The following is a 19117-nucleotide window of genomic DNA, read 5'->3' as shown; positions in this document are numbered from 1 at the left end:
CGCCCCTGCGGACTCTACGTAGGAATCGTCCCTTGTCGTCGTCCCCCGCACCGCTACGCCAAACCCGCGCCGCTTTAGTCGATTACACACGCCCCTCTTGTTTACGGAGTTTTTCTTTCCGGGATGACGTCAAACTCTCACTTTCAAGCAGGAGAAACGCTTAGGAGGGCATGTCGACTTAACTGGTACTGACATCGACACAGGGAATTAAAGCGCTAAAGGCATTAGCACACTAAACTGCCATTAAAACCTGAATTCTTCTGGGAGGGAAACTCTCTTTTCTCTGCTAGAGGGTGAAGCGCAAAGCCGGACGTTGCCCAGTTGGTAAGGATAGCAGACAGACCACGTTCAATCTTTTGTGCTTCGCAAAACAACATCCCTTGACCCACTCTGCAAACAGCTTTAGACAATTTAAAGTTATGAGTTTATATTCACGGTACAGTAGTACGAGCCTGCATTTCAGAAAGCATTCCCCTCTCCGCCTGTGGCACATGGGAAGTTTGAAACTTGAAAAGTTTGAAACGCTGTGAATCTGGTTCTGCATCTAGCCTGATGTCGATTCTCTTTTCAAGAACCTCGCTGAAAAGAGTACTAATATTACCATGATTTTTCATTAACAAAAATATCCACAGTTTCGATAACCTAATGGTACTGTGTTTTTTTTACGCTTCACTTTATAAACCATATTATGGAACAGCTCTGAACTTGCAGTGGATGCAATGTGTCATCTATTTAATGATTTGTACAAATTAATCTTTTTAATGGCTTCTAACTCATGCACAGCTGCCAGGAGCCATGGTCTTCCTCAGAGAGGGCCTGTGTCCTGGCTTGACTGAAGAAGTGATACAGGCACTGCGGACCCAAGAGATCAGGACAGGTCAGGATATTGATCACATGGCTGGGCACTGAGACAGTATTGCCAGGAACATTTTAACTGATGTTATGTTATACTGTCCTTTGCAAGATGTACAGTATCATGGAAAGGAACTTTTATTTATAATTAATCTGTTATTCATAATGGGTAAATATCACATACACAAATATATATATGTATAATTATATAATTATATCCCTTCCTTTAATGATTATAAGGTGAAAATGCAACATTGAGTTTAAATTCCATTAAAAACCTGGAATATAACCAGGAAAAAAACACAACTGATGTATGTAAAAATATTAACTTATTGTGTTCAGATTTGTTATTATCTGTATCATTGTATTTTTTTGTTTGATCTTTTTGGCCGCCTTTTCTCCTTTGTATTGTTTCGTGTTTAATAAACCTTAAAAACATTTTATACTGCAATGAAAAAGTAGATCCTACACTTGTAAAAAGCACATTTTGATATTAAGGTATCTGTGCTAGCTATACTAGTGGAGCAGGTAGATCTTTGTGACTCCCACAGACAACCAAAACATGCATTGTATATGTCCAGACCGATAAAAGCTTTTTAAATAGTCTTGGGGATCAGTCAACAGAGTATATTTATTTTGAATATGTATTAGCAACCGAATCTAAGTTGACACAATTTACATTCAGTGGAAGACCTGGTCTCATCAGAACTTGAGGAACTTGCTCAGAAGTGCTCCATATCCTACAAGGTAGGAAAAAACATGTTTCTCCTCAAAACCTATAACCTACAGGTTTATTTCCCGCCAGTGCTGCTTAATTGTGCAGAGCTGTGCACACGCTCACACCAGGGCCAGTTTTCCCAGGGGCCAGTGAACCTGGCAGCTTGTCTTTGAACTGTGGGAGGAAAGCGAAGCACCCAGCAAAAAATACGCAAACTACGCAAACATGGGGAGAACATACAAGCCTCAGGCAAATAGCACCCCAGGAATTGAACACGAACAATGCTAACCACTGTGCCACTGGGCCGTCTGCTTATCTAATTAAGTGCCTTAATTAGGAGCTAATTTACCTTCCTAGTCAGGCACATCGTCAACCTCTTTCAGCGAGTCGTAGCTTGCTAGGACGAATGTGTAGTGGCGCCCACTTTCAGGCACATGTTTCTTGGGCATGATGCGTTCCAGTTGTTCTCCCTGCACAGCACCTAGGCCTACTGCAAAAACATCTGGAGCAAATGTTAACTACTGCACCGCCATGCTGCACATATGGTTAATCACTGCTTTTTTAAGTGTGTTACGTGTCCGTGGTAAAATCAATGTGGCTTTATAACCTCATTTTACATGGCTCTTCCCCTTGTGTTTTAGGCGCTGGCAGCTATACGCCGTGTCCTCCTTACTCAGCACACTGGCTTTCCTGTCTCGGGAGCTGATCTCTACGAGGAGCTGCTGAGCTCCATGGCGATCCTGTCCACAGGAAATGAGAGGTGAGGGGCCCTTTCTCTTTCTGGGCCCTTTCTCCGCGGCTTTTACCCAGTGGAGAATTTCAACAGCGAGGGGATTCACCCAGGTTACATACCAGCCAGACGACAATGCCAGGGGGGGTCACCTGGCATCTAGCACAGCCTGTTACTCCCAATTTTCATAAGGTATTGCCTCATATATATTCAGTTAGCAAGAAATGAATATAAGCTTATGAGTTTGCAAAAATAACATTGCTGAGTAATAGCTGAGCTATGCACTGGACTATTGGAGCCGATGGCTTCTTTTAAGAAGAGACCCTTGAATCAATTAGCTGCTAACAATCACTCAGTCTGAACAGTCTCCAGTTGTTTGTTACCTTTCTTATGTCCCTATGAGACAGTCGCTGGACAGTCCCAGCTCCGGCCCATCTTTCACCAAGTTTCTGTGGCTGCGCTGTCCTCTTGTTTCAGTCTGGACGTGCTGCTGGACGCTGGGCTGTACACAGGGGAGGTGACAGAGCTGGCTGGGGGCCCGGGCAGTGGGAAGACACAGGTGAGCTGGCTACAGCTTCTGACAGGCACACGGCCCGCTTTCCTCACTTCTCATTTGTTTGGGGCATGGATGAGGAGGACCTTTTAGTATAGCTAAGAGCAAACCAGCAGTTCCTGCTATCTGATGGCCCTACCGCTTATTTGGGAAGAGTATATTCCCAGGGTAAAATATGTCAGCTGTAAATAGTTACACTATTAAGCATAGGAAGTGAATTGTCTTTTTCATGGCATGTGCACATAATCCCTCGTTAGTTTTTCACTGCATTGCCTTCTCCATCAGGTTTGCCTGGGTGTGGCAGTGAACATATCCTGTGTTCTGAAGCGGACTGTCCTATATATTGACACGAATGGGGGCCTGTCTGCCTCTCGCCTGCTCCAGATGGTGCAGTCCAAGACCAGCAATATGGAGGAGCAGGTAGAACAGTCCTGTCTGGGTTTCTGATATGAGTAAACCATTTATTTTATGAGTAATCCATCTAAATAGAATATGTGCATATCCATCTCCATGCTAGGTCTCTTCAATTCAGTATTCTACATTGTGGCTCTTCAGTCATGGTCTCTCTGTTACATTTTTAAATTACGGTCCTTCAACTGCAAATCAATCTGTTTCCAACATCAGATATTGCCTTTCTTAATGCTTAAATCTATTCTACCTTAAATCACAGCCCTCTTATTATTTGGGATGCTTCTATTTTTAGTTTGATTTAATGCGTTTTAAACACAAAGCATACTGTACTTGTTTGTGTTCTGAGCTGACAGAAAGGAAGAAACTGTGATCTCTCTCACATTATCGTGTACTTTTACCTGCTACCCATACTCTCCTCAGCAGCCGTCCTTCTTAACTGTAATTATTGATTCCTTATCTGCACGTTATTATGGATCAATGGACATGTGCTGCACCGTAATGACATTTCTAACATGCGCCTGCCTCACTCTTTTTGCCATTTTTACATTTGTTTCTTTGAATTATTTTGTATTTACTTTATGTAATAATTTACTTTAGAAAGGTGTCTGCTGAGTGAATAATAACGATAAAGGCTGACTCGAGCATGTGTGCGTGTTCCAGGTGGAAGCTCTAAACAGGATCCTGGTGTGCCGGGTGTTTGATGTCTTCTCCTTGCTGGAAACTCTCCACAGTCTGAGAAGTGGTGGATTGGAGCAGGTGAGGTTTTCTTTTCCATGGAGGGTAGGACGTCCACAGATGCCACTTTGTGTTAACGGAGCCCTTTTGCACATTTTGTGACAGACTGTATTAAAATTGCTAGTTGTATTAAAGAACATTCTCCTTGACCAAAACAAGAGATGCCAATATTTTTTGTGCTTCCAACTTTTTGAAATATTCAGACTTTGTACAATCAGCTGAAAGCACACTGACACTAGTTTTTACATCAGTGGGTTTATCTGAGACATTCAAAGACGTGCTGTGTACTTTCCCAATCTATCCTTTTAAACAGTTAGAGATACTTCATTGTTTCCCAGTGTTGGCACGTTAAAGCAACAGATAAATGATTTCAACAGAGAAATGAAAACCATGTCTTTTTGAATAGTTTTTACAAATGTTTTTAACAATGTTTACATCCGAATAAAACACAATTTACCATCTGGGCAAATTACCCATAGATTACTCACACAGTATGCCTACAGTTTTGCAGGAAGTGAATAAAATTCCAATTTTATAGGCTGTGTATCCGGTTACAATAGCCTGCTGCACCATGCTATGCATGTCAGTAGTTCAGTGCTGTTATACTGTATAACATAATGCTTTGGATTTCACAGAGGGTCCAGCATGAAAAAGATGAAGAAATAGTACTTGTAGGAAACTCCACGCTCTTTCTTTCCCAGCTGCCTTGAGGAAGCAAGTAACACCTGCCAATAGTACTTTGTTTCTTGTCTCCTCTAAGGCTTCTGTGAGGAATGGCCCAATCAGAGCGGTTCTAGTGGACTCGGTGACTGCAGTCCTCTCTCACATGCTGGGAGGCAGGCAGACGGAGGGTAGGGAGCTTGTTAATTCTTTGAATTAATCAGCAATCTGAGAGGAAGTTTCCTAATATCTGTTCTGTTCTGCCTGGGAGCAGCCAGACTTACCCTCATTTTCAAAAAACAGCTTAGCTTTCGTACCCCATCTGGTCCATGTGCTGTGTGCTGGAGTTATGTTCATACTGCAACTAAAAAAAATTGACTAATAGAGAACAGACAGTAATCTGCTGTGCTTAACCCGTCAGTTGCTCTAAAGTGCTTTAATAAAGAAGCTAGGTAGTGATCTTATAAGGATTGTAGTTGATGAAGAATAGTCTTCAGATGAATGCAGATGAAGTCTCTCTGGGAAACCACTGACACATTCAGCCTTGACTTATTTCAGTGTGCTTCTGTGCTGCTGCAGGTATGTCTCTCATGATGCAGGTGGCAGGGGCACTCAGGTTGATAGCCAAAGATCTCAATGTTGCCGTTCTGGTGAGTAGGGCTAAAATGCATCCACGAACATTGCTGTAACTGTGGGCTTCATGTGGAAGAACAGGTGGAAAAAGCCTTAGCTATTATCATTACCCTTATGGTTGTTAAGCAGAAAGCCATGTTTTCTTGTTAAGGGGTGTGGCAATCTAGACTATTCCAGGCATAAAGCAATAAAGGATGTAGGCAATAAATCAAAATGGTGCTCTGGATGGGATATGCATGCACTGATAATTTAGCAATCTTTAAGGTTTGCACCTCGATTGGGCAACTTTGTAGGATTTCTTGCCAGGAGTAGAAAACACAATTTCATCCCTTGCTGCAACAGCGTGTACTCTGAGATCCTTGTGTGTGCTGCATCCGAAAGCTGTGCGCAGTAGGATCTGTGCTGTACAGATTCATGCTGTTCTTTTGCCAGGTGACCAATCACGTGACGAGAGATGGAAACGGGGTGCTGAAAGCTGGGCTGGGGCAGTCGTGGAGCCATGTGCCCCGCACCCGGGTGCTCCTGCAGCGTGTGGACGGGCCCCAGGCGCGGCACAGCGGACTGCGCTGGGCGACCCTGCTCAAGTCCTCACGACAGGTACGGCTTTCGCGCTGCCTTTGAATGCCGACATCAGATCTGCCTCTCGATCCTCTCTGTGTGATTTCTGTTCTATCATGGATACCTTAATGGGCAACCAGCTACCAGGTGGAAGCAGTGAAATATTAATTATTACAATTTATTGCGTTGATACAGCACTTTACATCCTGAAGGATCCCAAAGCTCTTTTCATATAGGACGGGACCCACTTGGGTGCTTCATTAGTTGAATTAAAGGCAACTTTTCTCCTGGAGGAGAATTTAGCCAGGAAACAGGGGTTAACACCACTACTCTTTTGATTAGTGCCATGCGATCTGTCATGGACCTGTGTTTACCCTCTCATGCAATGGACAGCACCTCCTACAGCACAGTGTGCCTGGTCACCATATTAGGACACTGATTTGGACATTCTGGTCCCAGGAGAAGAGCACCACCTACTGGTCCACCAGCATCTCTGGTTGTCCTTAGAGGCCTCTCAGCCCCTGGGCTCAGCCCTGCTGGATGATATTTTTCATGTGGTCATTGTGTAGCTTGTTGCCTTTTATGAAATACAGGGTCCTAGGTTGCAATTTCGAAGGACACAGGAGAGGGTTATGGAAGGCTGAAGAGTTGTGCAAGTGAGAAAAATAATTCACTGGCATGATAGATGACTACCATAATGTGCACCTGACTGACCTGTAATTTCAAGCAGCGCATTGAGATTGGAGGAACTGCTGAAGAAGAAAATCGCTTAATTACTCGATTTTGGGGAGCATGACAAACCTCAGTTACAGGGGTAACTTATTATTTGTCAGGTGTTTCATTTTGTGCCACGTGCTTTATCTGTGCTTTAAAGGTGGGTTCACAAACGTGCAGTACAGACAGTGTAAGTGTAGCACAGCGGTTAGGGCTCTGGACTCCAGACAGAGGGCAATGGGTTTAAATCCCAGGCAGAATGCTGACGTTTCCTTGACTTGTACTTCATTCAGCTTCTCCTTGTAAATGTTCTTCTGTATACATGAATCTTCAAGTTGCTTAAGTGAGGTTTTCATTTTAGCCCAGCCATGTTGTTGAGGCCGATACCCTGATCTTTTTCAAGAAACAGCTGGATGAGCTCCCTTTGATTAATTAACTGCAGAATGGGCTAGATGTGCCGTATGGTCTCTCACTGTCTGTAACCTTTATTGTGATCTTATTTACTTCTGCAGTCTTCTTCTACAGTACACACCTGGGAGCCAAACACTCCAGTATGAAATGATCGATGCAAAGACCACGAGCCCCACTGCTTTATCCTTTTCTGAAACTGAACTTTAGCAATGTTAATCACAGAGTTAACGAGCAAAATGACCTGTTTTGGGTGACCTGTGCCTCTGGAGTGGTGCCAGCTTTCATCAGCCACAGGACAAGACCAGTGGGGTTTATTTTCAGAATGACCTTGAATTGTAAACAGTAAAGCAGACTGCAGTACAAATTCAGGCTAATCACTTAGCCTGGTTGAAACTTTCACTGTTTCAGTTGATTTTGAAAACCACTTTATTTAATGTAAAAAATATATTGCGCATATCCATCCACTTTCCAACCTCTTCATCCAGTACTGGGTCACTGAGATGCTGGAGCCTATACCACCCAGCAGTAGGTGCAAGGCAGGATACACCCTGGACGGGACACCAGTCCAAGGCAGGGCACACATAGGCTACATACTGTAGCAGGGCCAGTTTTCCCAGAAGCCAGTCCTTGGACTCTGGGAGGAAACCAGAGCACTCAGAGGAAACCCATGCAGACACAGGGAGAAGTGTTAGTAAAGGCTGTCAGTCAGCTGCATTTGCTGGGATGTAACAGTGTTGTTGTCGTTGTGTGTTGCAGCCTTGCCATCAGAAACAGCAGTTTGACTTGGGATCTGGGGGACAGCCTGCAGATTCCCATCCTGATCATCTGCAGCGAAGGGAGCAGGAGGATGTTTTTAAGCATGACTCCTGAGGAGGGTACACTGGGAGATGTATTGCAAGCACTGTGCAAGCTTGTGAAGAATGTTCTGACTGAGGTCTGGGCTTCAGGCTTCGAGTCTAAGCTTCAGGAGTGGCACAGAACCTCACACAAAAAAAAAACAACTGATAATGCTGTGACTTTCCTCCACCCTTGATTGTGAACAGAAACAGGATTTTCACCAAGATGTTCCTTTTGGAAATTCCTTTTCTGTGACAGTCCAACTCCTGAAGGAGATCATTTGTCTCTCCTTTTGTCTGTTAATTGTTCAGGAACGCTGGATGTGAATCATTTATTTAACTGTGCTGACTGTAAGGAAATAAAAAGGATTAAAGTCTTTTGGCTGATCTACCTCTTTTGATTGCCAGTAGCTAATTGATCTCATCCAGCTTTTTTGTGAAGTAAGTCAGGATATCGACTTCTAAACATAGCTAGGTCGCTTATTTAAGACTTCCACAACCTTTTCTTTATAGATGTTGCAGGTTTTTGTAGTCTGTCTTAACATTTCTTTAAATGTGGGAAGAATATGATTATTTGGACTGATTTCAGAGAAGCAATATATTTTTATAATGCGGTGACTAAAAGTTTTAATAATATTCTAAATGGGGTCTTACAAGTGCATTGTACAATTTTAAAATGGCATTCCTTGACTAATTTACTACTGGTGCCAGAATCTAGAGCATTCACATAAGTTAGGAAGAGAATTATAATGTGAGTTGTAGATGTGATGCGAATTCAAGTCCTGTACTGTACGAATAGGAACGCTAAAAGCCCTGTGTTACATAGTCCTATATATTTGTGTGTGGTTTCAGATGAAAAGATGAATATGAAGCAAAAGTACAGAATATCACTTCTGTTTCGGAGTAATTTTATACTTAGATTTTGTGCTGTGTAGAATAATAACATTTTTGTGTTCAATCCCCACATTTCAGGTGAGGATAACTATTGGGACAATTCGCTGCCAGGTGTTTCTTGTTGGTCAGGTGTTTTCCTGCTACAGTACTAACGTGAAAGAGCTACAGTATTAGTGGGTAGTGTTGGATTTAGTTTTTGCTCTTCCCTTTGGTGTCTGTGTTTGGAGTCAGTAGAATGACTTCAGAAGTGCACAGAAACATCTTGTCTGCCTGTGTTACAAGAAAATGCCTCCAGACTTATTGGCTGGGGTTTCATCAAGCAGCAAAACTGACTGCCAGCGCAATCAAGGAGTTCATCAAGGGGGGGGAAAAAAAGTCAACCTTCTGATTTAAATCTAATTGAAAATGTGTTTCATTTGTTAAAAAGGAGACTGAAGTCAGAAACTCTCCAGGAACTAAAAATAGCTCTAGAAAAGGCTTGGCAAAGCATTTCACCAGAACAAACCAGGAGCTTGGTGATGTCAGTGGGTCTTGGGATTGATGTAGTTATTGAGTTTTATACTACTTTAATTTACGTTTAAGTTAATTTTTCCCCAATACGTAAGCTCACCTAAAATGGTGGAATTGAACACAAAAAGTGGTATTCTATAACTTTAAAGTATGTCTCTTTTTTATCTTAACTTTTTTTACTTCACTGTCCCAATACTTATGGAGGGCAGCGTTAATGTATAACCAGAAGAAATGAAAGCTAAAATCTTGTGAATGAATCCTGACACGTAGTTTGTGGGACAAAGAATTTAAAGTAATTTTTTTTGAAAAAATGTTTTTTAATTCTAATAATCATGCTTAGAACCTTGATCTTATCTTGAAGTAGGTCTTGATCTTTTACTTACTTGGGTAAGCAAGCTACCCTACCCTGGCTCCCTGTACATGCATGGTTCAAATGTGATTCACTGAGAGGAAGGAGGGCTTTGCTGATATTGGATAATACGAGACTTCCCCTAAATCAGAATGAAAGTGAGAAGAAACCTACGTTACGATGCAATTGGAAGAACGAAGAACAAGCATAAGATCAAGCTGTTCTCTGTCTGGAGGTCCTGGAGGCATAAGACATGCTGAGAACTTGGCTTTTCACAATAAGCTTTTCACTGGTTAAACTATCAGATAACTGTACAGTATATAAAGCATATACCGTTTGCAAAGGAACAATAGGTCTATTTCATGCTGAAAAGAGAAGAAAGAAAACACAACACACCCGAAGAAGGCTTGTATCAAAAGACTTGTTTTTGTAAAAGGTTTGTAAAAGCAAGGAGACACAGAATAAAAATGTATTTGTATTGCTGTACATTTTCAGCACTGCTTGGCTGCACATCGTGTGGAGGACGGAGTATGTTTGGGCACGGTGCACAGTACACTACATACTTGCACCCGTGCCAAGTCATTTGTTTTTGCAATGATGTTGTCTGCCTTTTTTACCTAATTAATAAGAATTAAATACATTAATTACTGTATATTTAATAATAAAATAATCATTTTAACCTTTGGAATGCTGAAAAATATTGTAATCCCTTAAACTGCCAGTTTGTTTACCTTGTAAAGAGTGAGATGAAGAGTGTTCCCTGTCATTGGACATGTGCCTGCAGAGTCTTGCTTCTGTGTCGGTAGTCTTTGACCTCATGTTGTTTACGATGAACTCAGACTGGCTGTGCCGGGAAAACCGCCACTGTTTTGGACTTTACCCAGCTTGTTTCACAATTGATCAGTGTTTTATGTACTGTATTGTTAAATTTCCTTTTGTTCTATTTCATTTTTCTTTTCCTTGAACAAGCTGGGATTTCATTCTTCTTGTTTTTCTGACTTTTGTCTAGGCCCGTGAGAGACAAGAGCACGTTTTGGAACACCTTTGTGTTGGCGAAACCTCCACTCTGTGTTGAACAGATCAGAAAGTGATCGGTGGATAACAGGCAACTTCTGTAGGTTAGCAGATGGATTTTGCTGTTTTTTTAGTTGTGATCCTGGTGCACCTGAGACTCCTGGAAGGTAAGCATTCTTTGGGGAATATGATTCTGTTTACAGTATGTCAAGCATGTTTTGTGTAATACAGTATTTTGCCTCAGGATTGTTATCTTTGACAGTCACTTGTTAACTAGTTTTATCACAGCAACAGACAGGAGCCTCAATGGTTAGTAAGGGGCAGTGCCTCTTGTTTCAGATATCAGATATCCATGATAACAGCGGCTTGCTGTAAAAACATCAGATGTCAAAATACAACTACTGCTACTTGAGCAGCCAGCACAGTACAACACAACGAGGACTGTGCGTCGACCAACGCTGCTGGATAAAGATCAGTAAAATCCAAAATACAGGAAAAGGGATTATGTGTTGAACAATGTTAGCTTTAAAGTATAGCAAGTACTGTGTAAGATCATGAGTTCATCCAGTAATCATTATTAATGATTGAATTGGTAGATTGGCCCAGGTGTGAGTGTCTGTGTGTGTCCTATGATGGACTTCTGCTTGCAAGGATAGGCTCTGGCTATCAGGGTGGTGCAGTGGTTAGCATTGTTGCCTCACAGTTCTGGGGCCTAGGGTGCAATTTCAGACCTGGGTTGCTATCTGTGTGGAGGTTGCATGTTCTCCTCCCGTTTGCATGGGTTTCCCTCTTGGTATTCTGGTTTCCTCCCACAGCCCAGGCTGGTAGGTTAATTTGCTTCTAGGAAAATTGGCCCAGGTGTGAGTGTGTTTGTCTGTGTGTGCCCTATGATGGACTCTTGCTTGCAAGGATGGGCTGCCCCACAACCCTGTATTTGATAGTACCGCTAACCACTGTGCCACCGTACTGTCTGCATACACCATATCAATTTAGGACTAAATCTATCAGAACAAAGTCCAGAATGCCACTGGACAATACCCACAATCTTTAGAGATTGCTAAGCCAGACACAAATTCAACCTCTCCCTATCTACACTGCGCCATCTTCCCTGTCACGTCAAGTCTCGTGACCCAGATGATGGTGTAATGCAGATCTCGAGCCAGTGGGACCCATGGAGCTGTCCTGTCGGTGTTCCGCTTCTCAAAGCTCATTCTGACTGCTCTTGTCTCGTTAGGCTCACCCTTGCAAACTCCCAGGGGTGCCGTTTCTCTGGCTGACTCAGGTGGTCCAGCAGCGGCAGAAGGGAAGGCTGACCAGAGGGTCCGCAACCGTCTGGCGGACGCAGTCTGTAGCGACAAGGAGGAGGTTGAGGGGGGCACCATCCGGTGGCCGGAGCAGCGTGTTGCCGGGAGCGTGATGCACTACCAGTGTCCGCTGGGCAGCTACGCCTATCCGGTGGCCTGGAGGGTTTGCTTTCGGGGGCGATGGAGCCTGCTGAGGAACTCCTATGGAGAGAGTGCCAAAAAGGTTACCTGCAGACGTAAGTAGACGCAGATCTCGAAAACCACGACATTTCTACTAGGTGTGACGGTAACTAGATTCCAATGAAAACTGACTTTTTAAAATAAGACTTTTAGAATTGTGTACAATGACCACGCAGATTTCATAAACCAAGACCGAAATGCATGACTGTTATTCATGAGTGCAAGACATTAACTATGAATGAGGTCCCACTAAATTATTTCTTCTGTTCCTGCTGTGCTTCTAAGGTTTCTAGGACACCGCCTAAGCCAAACTGTAATAAGTCAACAAACGGGTAACTGTCCTTCAAGTAAAAGGGACTCTAAAATGTCAGATGAACTGTAAAGGCCGATCATCCTTTGGTATTTCATGGTTATCAGTAATGCTAAATGACGTTAGATAACCAGCAGAGATACTGTGCTTCAAAGAAAATGCTAAGATTGCAGAGGATAAACAATGGAGCTGTCTAGATTAGGGGGCCAAATGAAGATTAGAAGTGCGCTGCTTGGCGCAGTAAATGTAATATCTTGATGGCCCTTTGGTAGATCGGCTAATCCTGTGGCTCTGATCTTGCGCCGTGCCTCTGCAGCAGTCACATGTGTGCCCCCCTCGGCCCCCGCCTTCGGATCCATGATTCCCATACTCCAGAAGTACGGCTGGAACGACACCGTCAGCTTCTCCTGCTACTCGGGCTTCCTGCTGCTGGGGTCCGCCCGGCGCACCTGCCTGGCCAACGGCCAGTGGAGCGGCAGGCTGCCAGTGTGCGACAGCGCAGGTGCGGGCCGTCCTCTTCCTCCCCTCCCCTCCCCTTCCTGCTCTGCCTCGCTCGGCGCCAGCGACCGCCGCGGCCTGCTCTGTACTCTCTCGCCCGCTGCTTCTTCTTGCCCTCTCATTCTCTCTCCGTTTTTTTGGGGATGATTTTTAAACCCGCTGTCACAGCGGTCACACTTTGCCTACAAAACTTTTAAATCAACACTAACGGCATGTTTTCCTAAAATGCGCATCGCTCATCGCCCATTTATCACACTCGGGAGCGGTACCATTCCGGACACTGAAGGCTATGATATAATTAGTCATGCCGATAGTATTATATATTATTATGTTTCCAGATAGGTAAAATGGTTTCATTGTAAAGTAGTTTTTACAATGAGTGGTTCTCCTACAAGCGCAAGAATATGATAGGAATTCTGAGTTACAGTGTGTATTCCAGTAATTTAAGTGGGAGACAGTGGAGCAGCAGTTAGGCTTGCCGCTGGACCTGGGGTGATGTCGGTGTGGAGTTTTCTTGTTCCCTCTTTGTGTGACAATCCAAAGACATGCTGGGTCTGGGTAAACTGGCCCTGGTGTGAGTGTCTGTGATGTCTGGTGTCCAATCCAGGGTGTATCCTGCCTTGTGTCCGTGGCTCGCCAGGATAGGCTCCAGCTCCCCGGAGACCCAGGAATGGATAAAGTGGCTAGACGACAGAGGGATGGATGTTCCAGTAATGAGGGGTTTAGTGTGATTGATGCTGTTAATTGTCCATGCACAAGGGCCTCTGCCGAGCCTGATATGTCCAATCACAATGAGCCTGCTTGCAGTAAACTCCCCTGCGTTTACAATGTTGGGAAGGAACAGGACAGACTGAGAGTGAATTAGTCAGGGCACGCTTGGTAAGTGGTACACATTTCTATTGCAGAAAACTATTGCCCAAACCCTGGCATCCCATTTGGGGGCGCAAGATACGGCGACTTCTTCGGCAATGGGTTCACGGTGAAATACAGTTGCCAGAGTAACCTGGTGCTGCGCGGCTCGTCGGAGCGCCTGTGTCTGCAGACGGGCGTGTGGTCGGGAGAGGAGCCCACGTGTGAAAGTATGCATTTCCACCTAGACTTTCTCTGCTATGAGCTCAGGGGCAGATTAAAAAGTTGTTGTTTTTCTGTGGAACACCCTCTTATAAAGGACAAACCCTTTAATATGTATAGTCAGTGATTGTCAGTGAAACTCCTTCTAAGTTTATTGATCATTCATTCATCCTAGTTAGTGGTAGTTATGATTATTTGGTAAATTAAGTAGCTGAACATACAGGGTGCCAGTACCTGTGTCTGCATTGGTTTGATAAATGTGAAGAGTCTGTTTATCTTCAGACTGTGTTATAAGGGAGTGTTTGTTCATCTCAAAAGGTGCTTGGAAAGTGTAATGCAAATGCAGTTCAGGGTAGGCTGAGGATTAATATGAAGTGTGGGGGTTTTGTGAATTAAAGGGGGTTCATGTTATAACATAGGAGCTGTTGCAAATCAGATGAAAAAGGACATTTATTGATTTAATTTTTATTTATACACAGAAAGTCCAGGAGCTGTATACATTAGTTTGCAGGTTATAGAGAATACTGCACTGTACTGCTTTGTACTTGTTGAAAAAGGACACAGAGCTTTATTAGAAACTCTTAAGAAGGAAAGATAGTTTTCTCCACTATAAAAAAAGAAGTAGCTTTCAAATGTTGTCTGATGGGAAGATTCAGGTCTTCAAGATTTCAAAAAGATTCATATAATAGACAACATTGGTGTATGTTGGTTCAGGCTCCACGGCCGAAACGTTGTGTTCTCTTTCTTCTTTTTTTCAGCATGGAATTAACCTATTACTTGTTCCTTAACAGTGGTATATGCTGAAACTTTATAACTTCAGATTAATTGTAATCTATTTATCATTTTGGTTTAACATTGAGGTTGATATCAGAAAGGGTTTAGTGAATCATTAATTTGTCAACTAGGAATCAGTAAATACATCAGACGTGATCATTATGGCCTACAGACATGGGCCTGAACATGAACTGTGAATCTGACCTCAGCAACTGTGTCGATTCTATTATCTGCTTTGGGTTTTAATACATTTACTTGCCCACAGCTAGATACACCTTTGATGATGTAGAGGACCTTGCCAGTGAAATGATGATTGTGAAATCTCAAATCGAAATGGCAGGTAAGTAGAATACTCTTGTATACTTTCTACAGGAAGGAAAGCAGTAGGTCAGACACTGTATTATCCTGTGCATGTACTACTGTGAACAAATAAAAAAACTGAAAATACACTGCATTTGGTAAGAATAGTTTTTTTATATCTGTGTCATTAATGCCCCTGTTGATCATTTTAATACTTACTATAGGTCAAATCGCTGAGCTATTTCATTACCAACAGTGGATTATGTACCACAGGCAACAGCAGGAAATAAGAGGGAATGCACTGTGGACTTACATCAGGAAGCACTCTGTTTACACAAAGAGTTGTGGGGTCTAGAACAAACTGCCCAGCTCTGTTATTGAAGCTGAAATGGGTGTTTCATTTGGAGCCTTTCTTAAATTCTCATGTTCTTGTGTACAACAGGATCAGATTTAGGGCCTCTGGAGTGGAACTCGTTAAATACATGGGTGACACCTTTTGCAAATAATTACTCAGCACATTTCTGGGTTTATTAACCCATCAAACCTTTCAAAGGGCACTCCTTTTTTCCTGTGTTCTTATAATGAAGGAGTGAAAATGACCAACACATTATCATTGGTATGGTAGCAATATCCAAACTTACCTATCCAATTAAATATGACCTTTGTTCTGCAGCTTCTTAATTTCAGTTTGTCTCCCCGACCTCAGTGCTCCCTGCCTCTGAAGCAGACTTGAATCCTCAGAGCCAGAGAAGACAGCACATCTTCTTTCTGATGGACTCCTCTGGGAGTGTTGGCTGTTACAACTTCCAGAAGGGGCTGGAGTTCATTGACAGCTTCGTCAAGCGGGTTAGAGAGGCTCTGCCTTGCGATTATTGGATGTTTTCCTATAGTTTGTTTTCTTTTTTAAATTTAGCCAGTCTTTTTTGTTATAAAGGGTTCTTCCTCTCTCCTAGATTTGGAAGGTCCCGAAAGTGTCAGTCAAAGTGCTTTTCTTTGACTACTCTCATGTGAAGACCATAAACATCACTGCGGACCCCAATAAAGACGAGCCCAGACTTCTGGCCCAGACTGTAGATTGTAAAGGTGATAGCTATTTTTCTACAAGCTCAGATGGTAAGCAGTGACTCATCGAAAGCTCTTGGCTTTAGAAGCAGCGGAATGTCTGACTTTTCCTTTTCCTAAATTTGGCATCGCCATTTAATTTTTTTCTTCTAACGGTTCAAACTTATGATAAGAGCATATAGGGGCTGAGGTGAGCACACCTGGGGGGTATCAGGGTGGCTCAGTGTTCAGCATTGCTGCCACACAGTCCCGGGGCCCTGGGTTCAATTCCAGACATGGCGTGCTGTCTGTGTGGAGTCTGCATGTTCTCCCTGTGTTTCCATGGGTTTCCTCCCATGGTACAAAAACATACTTGTAGGTCAGTTGCCTTCTTGTGAGTGTGTGTGTCTGCCCCGGGATGGATTGGTGTCCCATCTTGTGCTTATTGCCTGCCGGTATTGGCCCCGGCAGCCCTCGACCCTGAATCGGGTAAGGTAGTTAGAAAATGAAGGGATGGACAACATACCCCTCTTTCTGAACTGTGCACTTATCAGAGCTATTTGTGGTTTCACACAATGCAAGCGTGGAGTGACCTCAGGAGAGTTTAAGTCGATTAGTCTGAGCCCAGCGGAGCCCGGCGGAGCCCACACGACAGTGCTATCCCATCGCCATGCCAGAGGGGTAGCTTGGGGGGGCTCAAGTGCCTCATGGAGTGACTTGCAGTTGTCTGTGGTTTGTGCTGCAGACTTTTCCCAGCACACAGAAGCGAACCTGGAGGAAGGTCTTGCAGAGGCAAAGAAGATGATTTTTGCTGAAAAGGAAGCAGCAAAGTGGACACTCTTTGTAATGGGTGAGCATGTCATTTTGACACAGAGCATTGTGAAAGGCAAGGTCAAAGTTGATTCTGGTAATAGAATCTAGTGAAATCGTAGTAATTAAGGCATGAAGAGGAATGGTAAAGCAATTTGTGATTCTTGTTCTTAACGTGCAAAACGTAAGTTCATTATGGTGAAATTGATCTTATTATGATGAAAGTGCAAAGTTTGAGCATTTTAAAAACACAGGGAGTCTACAAAACATAACTTATATTTATATTTATAGTGGTACACTTTCATACAGACAGACCTGTTGTATCTAGAGCACCTTTTCATAAGTAAACATTTTGGATTTATTTAAACATGTTAGATCTAGATCTTTCAAAATGGTAAAAAAACAGTCATCTAATTATTTGTATTATTGTATGCTTGGTATTGTCAGGGAGAAAATTTGGAGGTTTCTCCCTACCCAATTCAATAAAGGAGATAGAAGAACACATCCATGATGCAGACATTTACTTTGGTAGGTTATTTGAAGATTTTTTTTCTTTTTTTTTTCTTCTCTTTTCAGCATGGAATAAACCTATTACTTGTTCCTTTGCAGCCTACGCATGCTGACGCAGATACCCACCTGAACTACTTATTTGAAGAATATGTTTTGTTTATTTTTTTAAAAAGTAAAGGCTTTGCTTTTCCATTTTGTTTATTTCTGGTTTTTAGTTTTTTTTTCTTTCCTGTTATGTTGATGTGTTTATAAATTTAACAATTTATTATGAAAGCTACCCAGGCACACTATAGTGATGGGTTTTTCTGAAAAGGGCTCAGCAATGTGGACGTGTTTCATTCAGACCAGTTACGATTTGTACTTTCTGTTTTCCTAACACTGTGGAGTGATCCGATTCTTCTGGAATATTAACTACTGTAAATACTGGTTGATAGCTCTTGAGTTATATGAGATACTTTGTAATGGATTAGTTTGCTAATCAATCATATATTTTCATAGCTAGACTGTTTTTTTTTTGTTATGATAATTCATCCAGGATCTTTCCTGGGACCTATTTTGTTGTAGCTGCATGTTGTGAGTACATAAAAGTGGGTGAATACTTATTTTTAAAATATCACTTTATTATATCTGAGGTACTAGTAAAGACATTGAGAGTTCAATTGATGCTTTAAAGCAGTGAAGTTGCACTGAGATTCTACTGTCTTAACAGACTTAACAGTGTTTTTTTTATTTAGGTCATATTTTGCGGTACTTGCTCTTAGATACATTTGCTCCTCTTTGTCTCCAGATGTTTTTGCAGTAGGTCTAGGTTCTGTGCAGAGAGAACAACTGGAACGCATCGTGCCCAAGAAACATGTGCCTGAAAGTGGGCGCCACTACACATTCCTCTTACCAAGCTATGACTCGCTGAAAGAGGTTGACGATGTGCCTGACTGGGAAGGTAAGTGAGCTCCTAATTAAGGCCCTTAATTAGATAAGTGACTTGCAGTGCTGGGGCTCTGGGGTCACTTCTGGGCCTAGGGTGCTATCTGTTAGGAGTTTGTATGTTCTCCCTTTGTTTGCTTAGGTTTCCTCCTGCCATCCAGAGATATACTAGTTTTGGCTTCTGGGAAAATTGGCTCAGATGTGAGAGTGTGTGTGTGTTTATGTCTGTCTGCCCTGTGAAGGACTGACGTCCCATCCAGAGAGTAGCCTGACTTGTGCCCATTACTTGTTGGGACAGGCTCCGGCTCCCTCACAACTGCGTTGGAAGAGGCGGTTAGAAAATGGATGGATGAATTAGATTTGCTTCGCTTAATTGAACTGACACATTTGCACTGCTCCAGTCGTATCCTAACTCGAGACATGAGGAGATCTCTTCAGCTTCATTATCTCGACCTGCTAATTAAGTTGCCCTCTTAATTCAAGAACATCTTCCTTACCTGTCTGCGCTCATACACAGGCAGACACTGGTGTTAAGAGAATGGGTAGAGGGAGAATGGGCAAGAATGATTCCATTATTCTTTGACTTGAACCTGCTTGTTCGAGAGGGGAGCGTTCCGCTGGGCTGCTATCAGGACAGGGGCTGAGATGTAAGGGTACCAACACCCAGTGACAGAAGGGATCGTTTAGGCCAGAGGAGGGAGATCCGGCAGTGGAAGGGGGTTTTGTCTCTTGAAATTTAATTTTGTAACTCCATTTTTTTCACCCTGAAAGTGAAGCAGTGGTTCCCAATCCTGGTCCTGGTGACCCACACACCTGC

General features: G+C 42.9%; 2 protein-coding genes across 6 annotated transcripts in view; both read left to right on the top strand.

Moving 5' to 3' along the window:
- Positions 1-79: 79 nt before the first annotated feature.
- Positions 80-8188, top strand: rad51d (RAD51 paralog D). Of its 3 annotated transcripts, none has more exons than XM_088615777.1 (11): positions 80-185; positions 784-877; positions 1538-1599; positions 2212-2330; positions 2778-2859; positions 3139-3273; positions 3925-4020; positions 4760-4850; positions 5239-5309; positions 5725-5889; positions 7732-8188. In XM_088615777.1, the coding sequence occupies exons 2-11, from the start codon at positions 796-798 to the stop codon at positions 7843-7845; spliced, it is 1017 nt and encodes a 338-aa protein (XP_088471903.1). In that variant the 5' UTR covers positions 80-185; positions 784-795; the 3' UTR covers positions 7846-8188. The 3 variants fall into 3 exon arrangements, with proteins under 3 accessions (XP_088471903.1, XP_088471905.1, XP_088471902.1); XM_088615776.1 differs by having other exon boundaries at positions 117-324; XM_088615779.1 differs by lacking the exon at positions 5239-5309 and having other exon boundaries at positions 113-324.
- A 1219-nt stretch (positions 8189-9407) lies between these two features.
- The window catches only part of LOC148643653 (complement C2-like), a 17491-nt gene continuing 7781 nt past the window's right edge, over positions 9408-19117 (top strand). Inside the window, exons 1-11 of one of the 3 annotated variants that reach the window (XM_088615762.1) lie at positions 9408-10000; positions 10574-10745; positions 11813-12118; positions 12689-12874; positions 13776-13949; positions 14981-15055; positions 15722-15861; positions 15969-16128; positions 16802-16906; positions 17314-17394; positions 18164-18316. In XM_088615762.1, coding sequence (XP_088471888.1) covers positions 10691-10745; positions 11813-12118; positions 12689-12874; positions 13776-13949; positions 14981-15055; positions 15722-15861; positions 15969-16128; positions 16802-16906; positions 17314-17394; positions 18164-18316 — 1435 coding nt within the window. In that variant the 5' untranslated portion in view covers positions 9408-10000; positions 10574-10690. Of the gene's footprint in view, positions 10001-10363; positions 10746-11812; positions 12119-12688; positions 12875-13775; positions 13950-14980; positions 15056-15721; positions 15862-15968; positions 16129-16801; positions 16907-17313; positions 17395-18163; positions 18317-19117 lie in introns of those variants that run through there. The other 2 variants (XM_088615761.1, XM_088615763.1) reach the window with 2 other exon arrangements.

This window comes from Lepisosteus platostomus, chromosome 22 (assembly GCF_059453375.1).
Source record: "Lepisosteus platostomus isolate fLepPlt1 chromosome 22, fLepPlt1.hap1, whole genome shotgun sequence".
Classification (NCBI taxonomy): domain Eukaryota; kingdom Metazoa; phylum Chordata; class Actinopteri; order Semionotiformes; family Lepisosteidae; genus Lepisosteus; species Lepisosteus platostomus.
The sequence above is the reverse complement of the archived record's forward strand: the minus strand, read 5'-3'. Positions and strand labels throughout refer to the sequence as shown.

What these genes read in the sequence shown, in the direction of transcription:
- rad51d (XM_088615777.1), top strand. Translation starts at nt 796, where the DNA reads ATGGTCTTCCTCAGAGAGGGCCTGTGTCCTGGCTTGACTGAAGAAGTG. An exon ending in GACCCAAGAGATCAGGACAG is followed by an intron (nt 878 to 1,537) that starts GTCAGGATATTG and finishes ATTTACATTCAG; the next exon opens with TGGAAGACCTGGTCTCATCA. An exon ending in CCAGCAATATGGAGGAGCAG is followed by an intron (nt 3,274 to 3,924) that starts GTAGAACAGTCC and finishes TGCGTGTTCCAG; the next exon opens with GTGGAAGCTCTAAACAGGAT.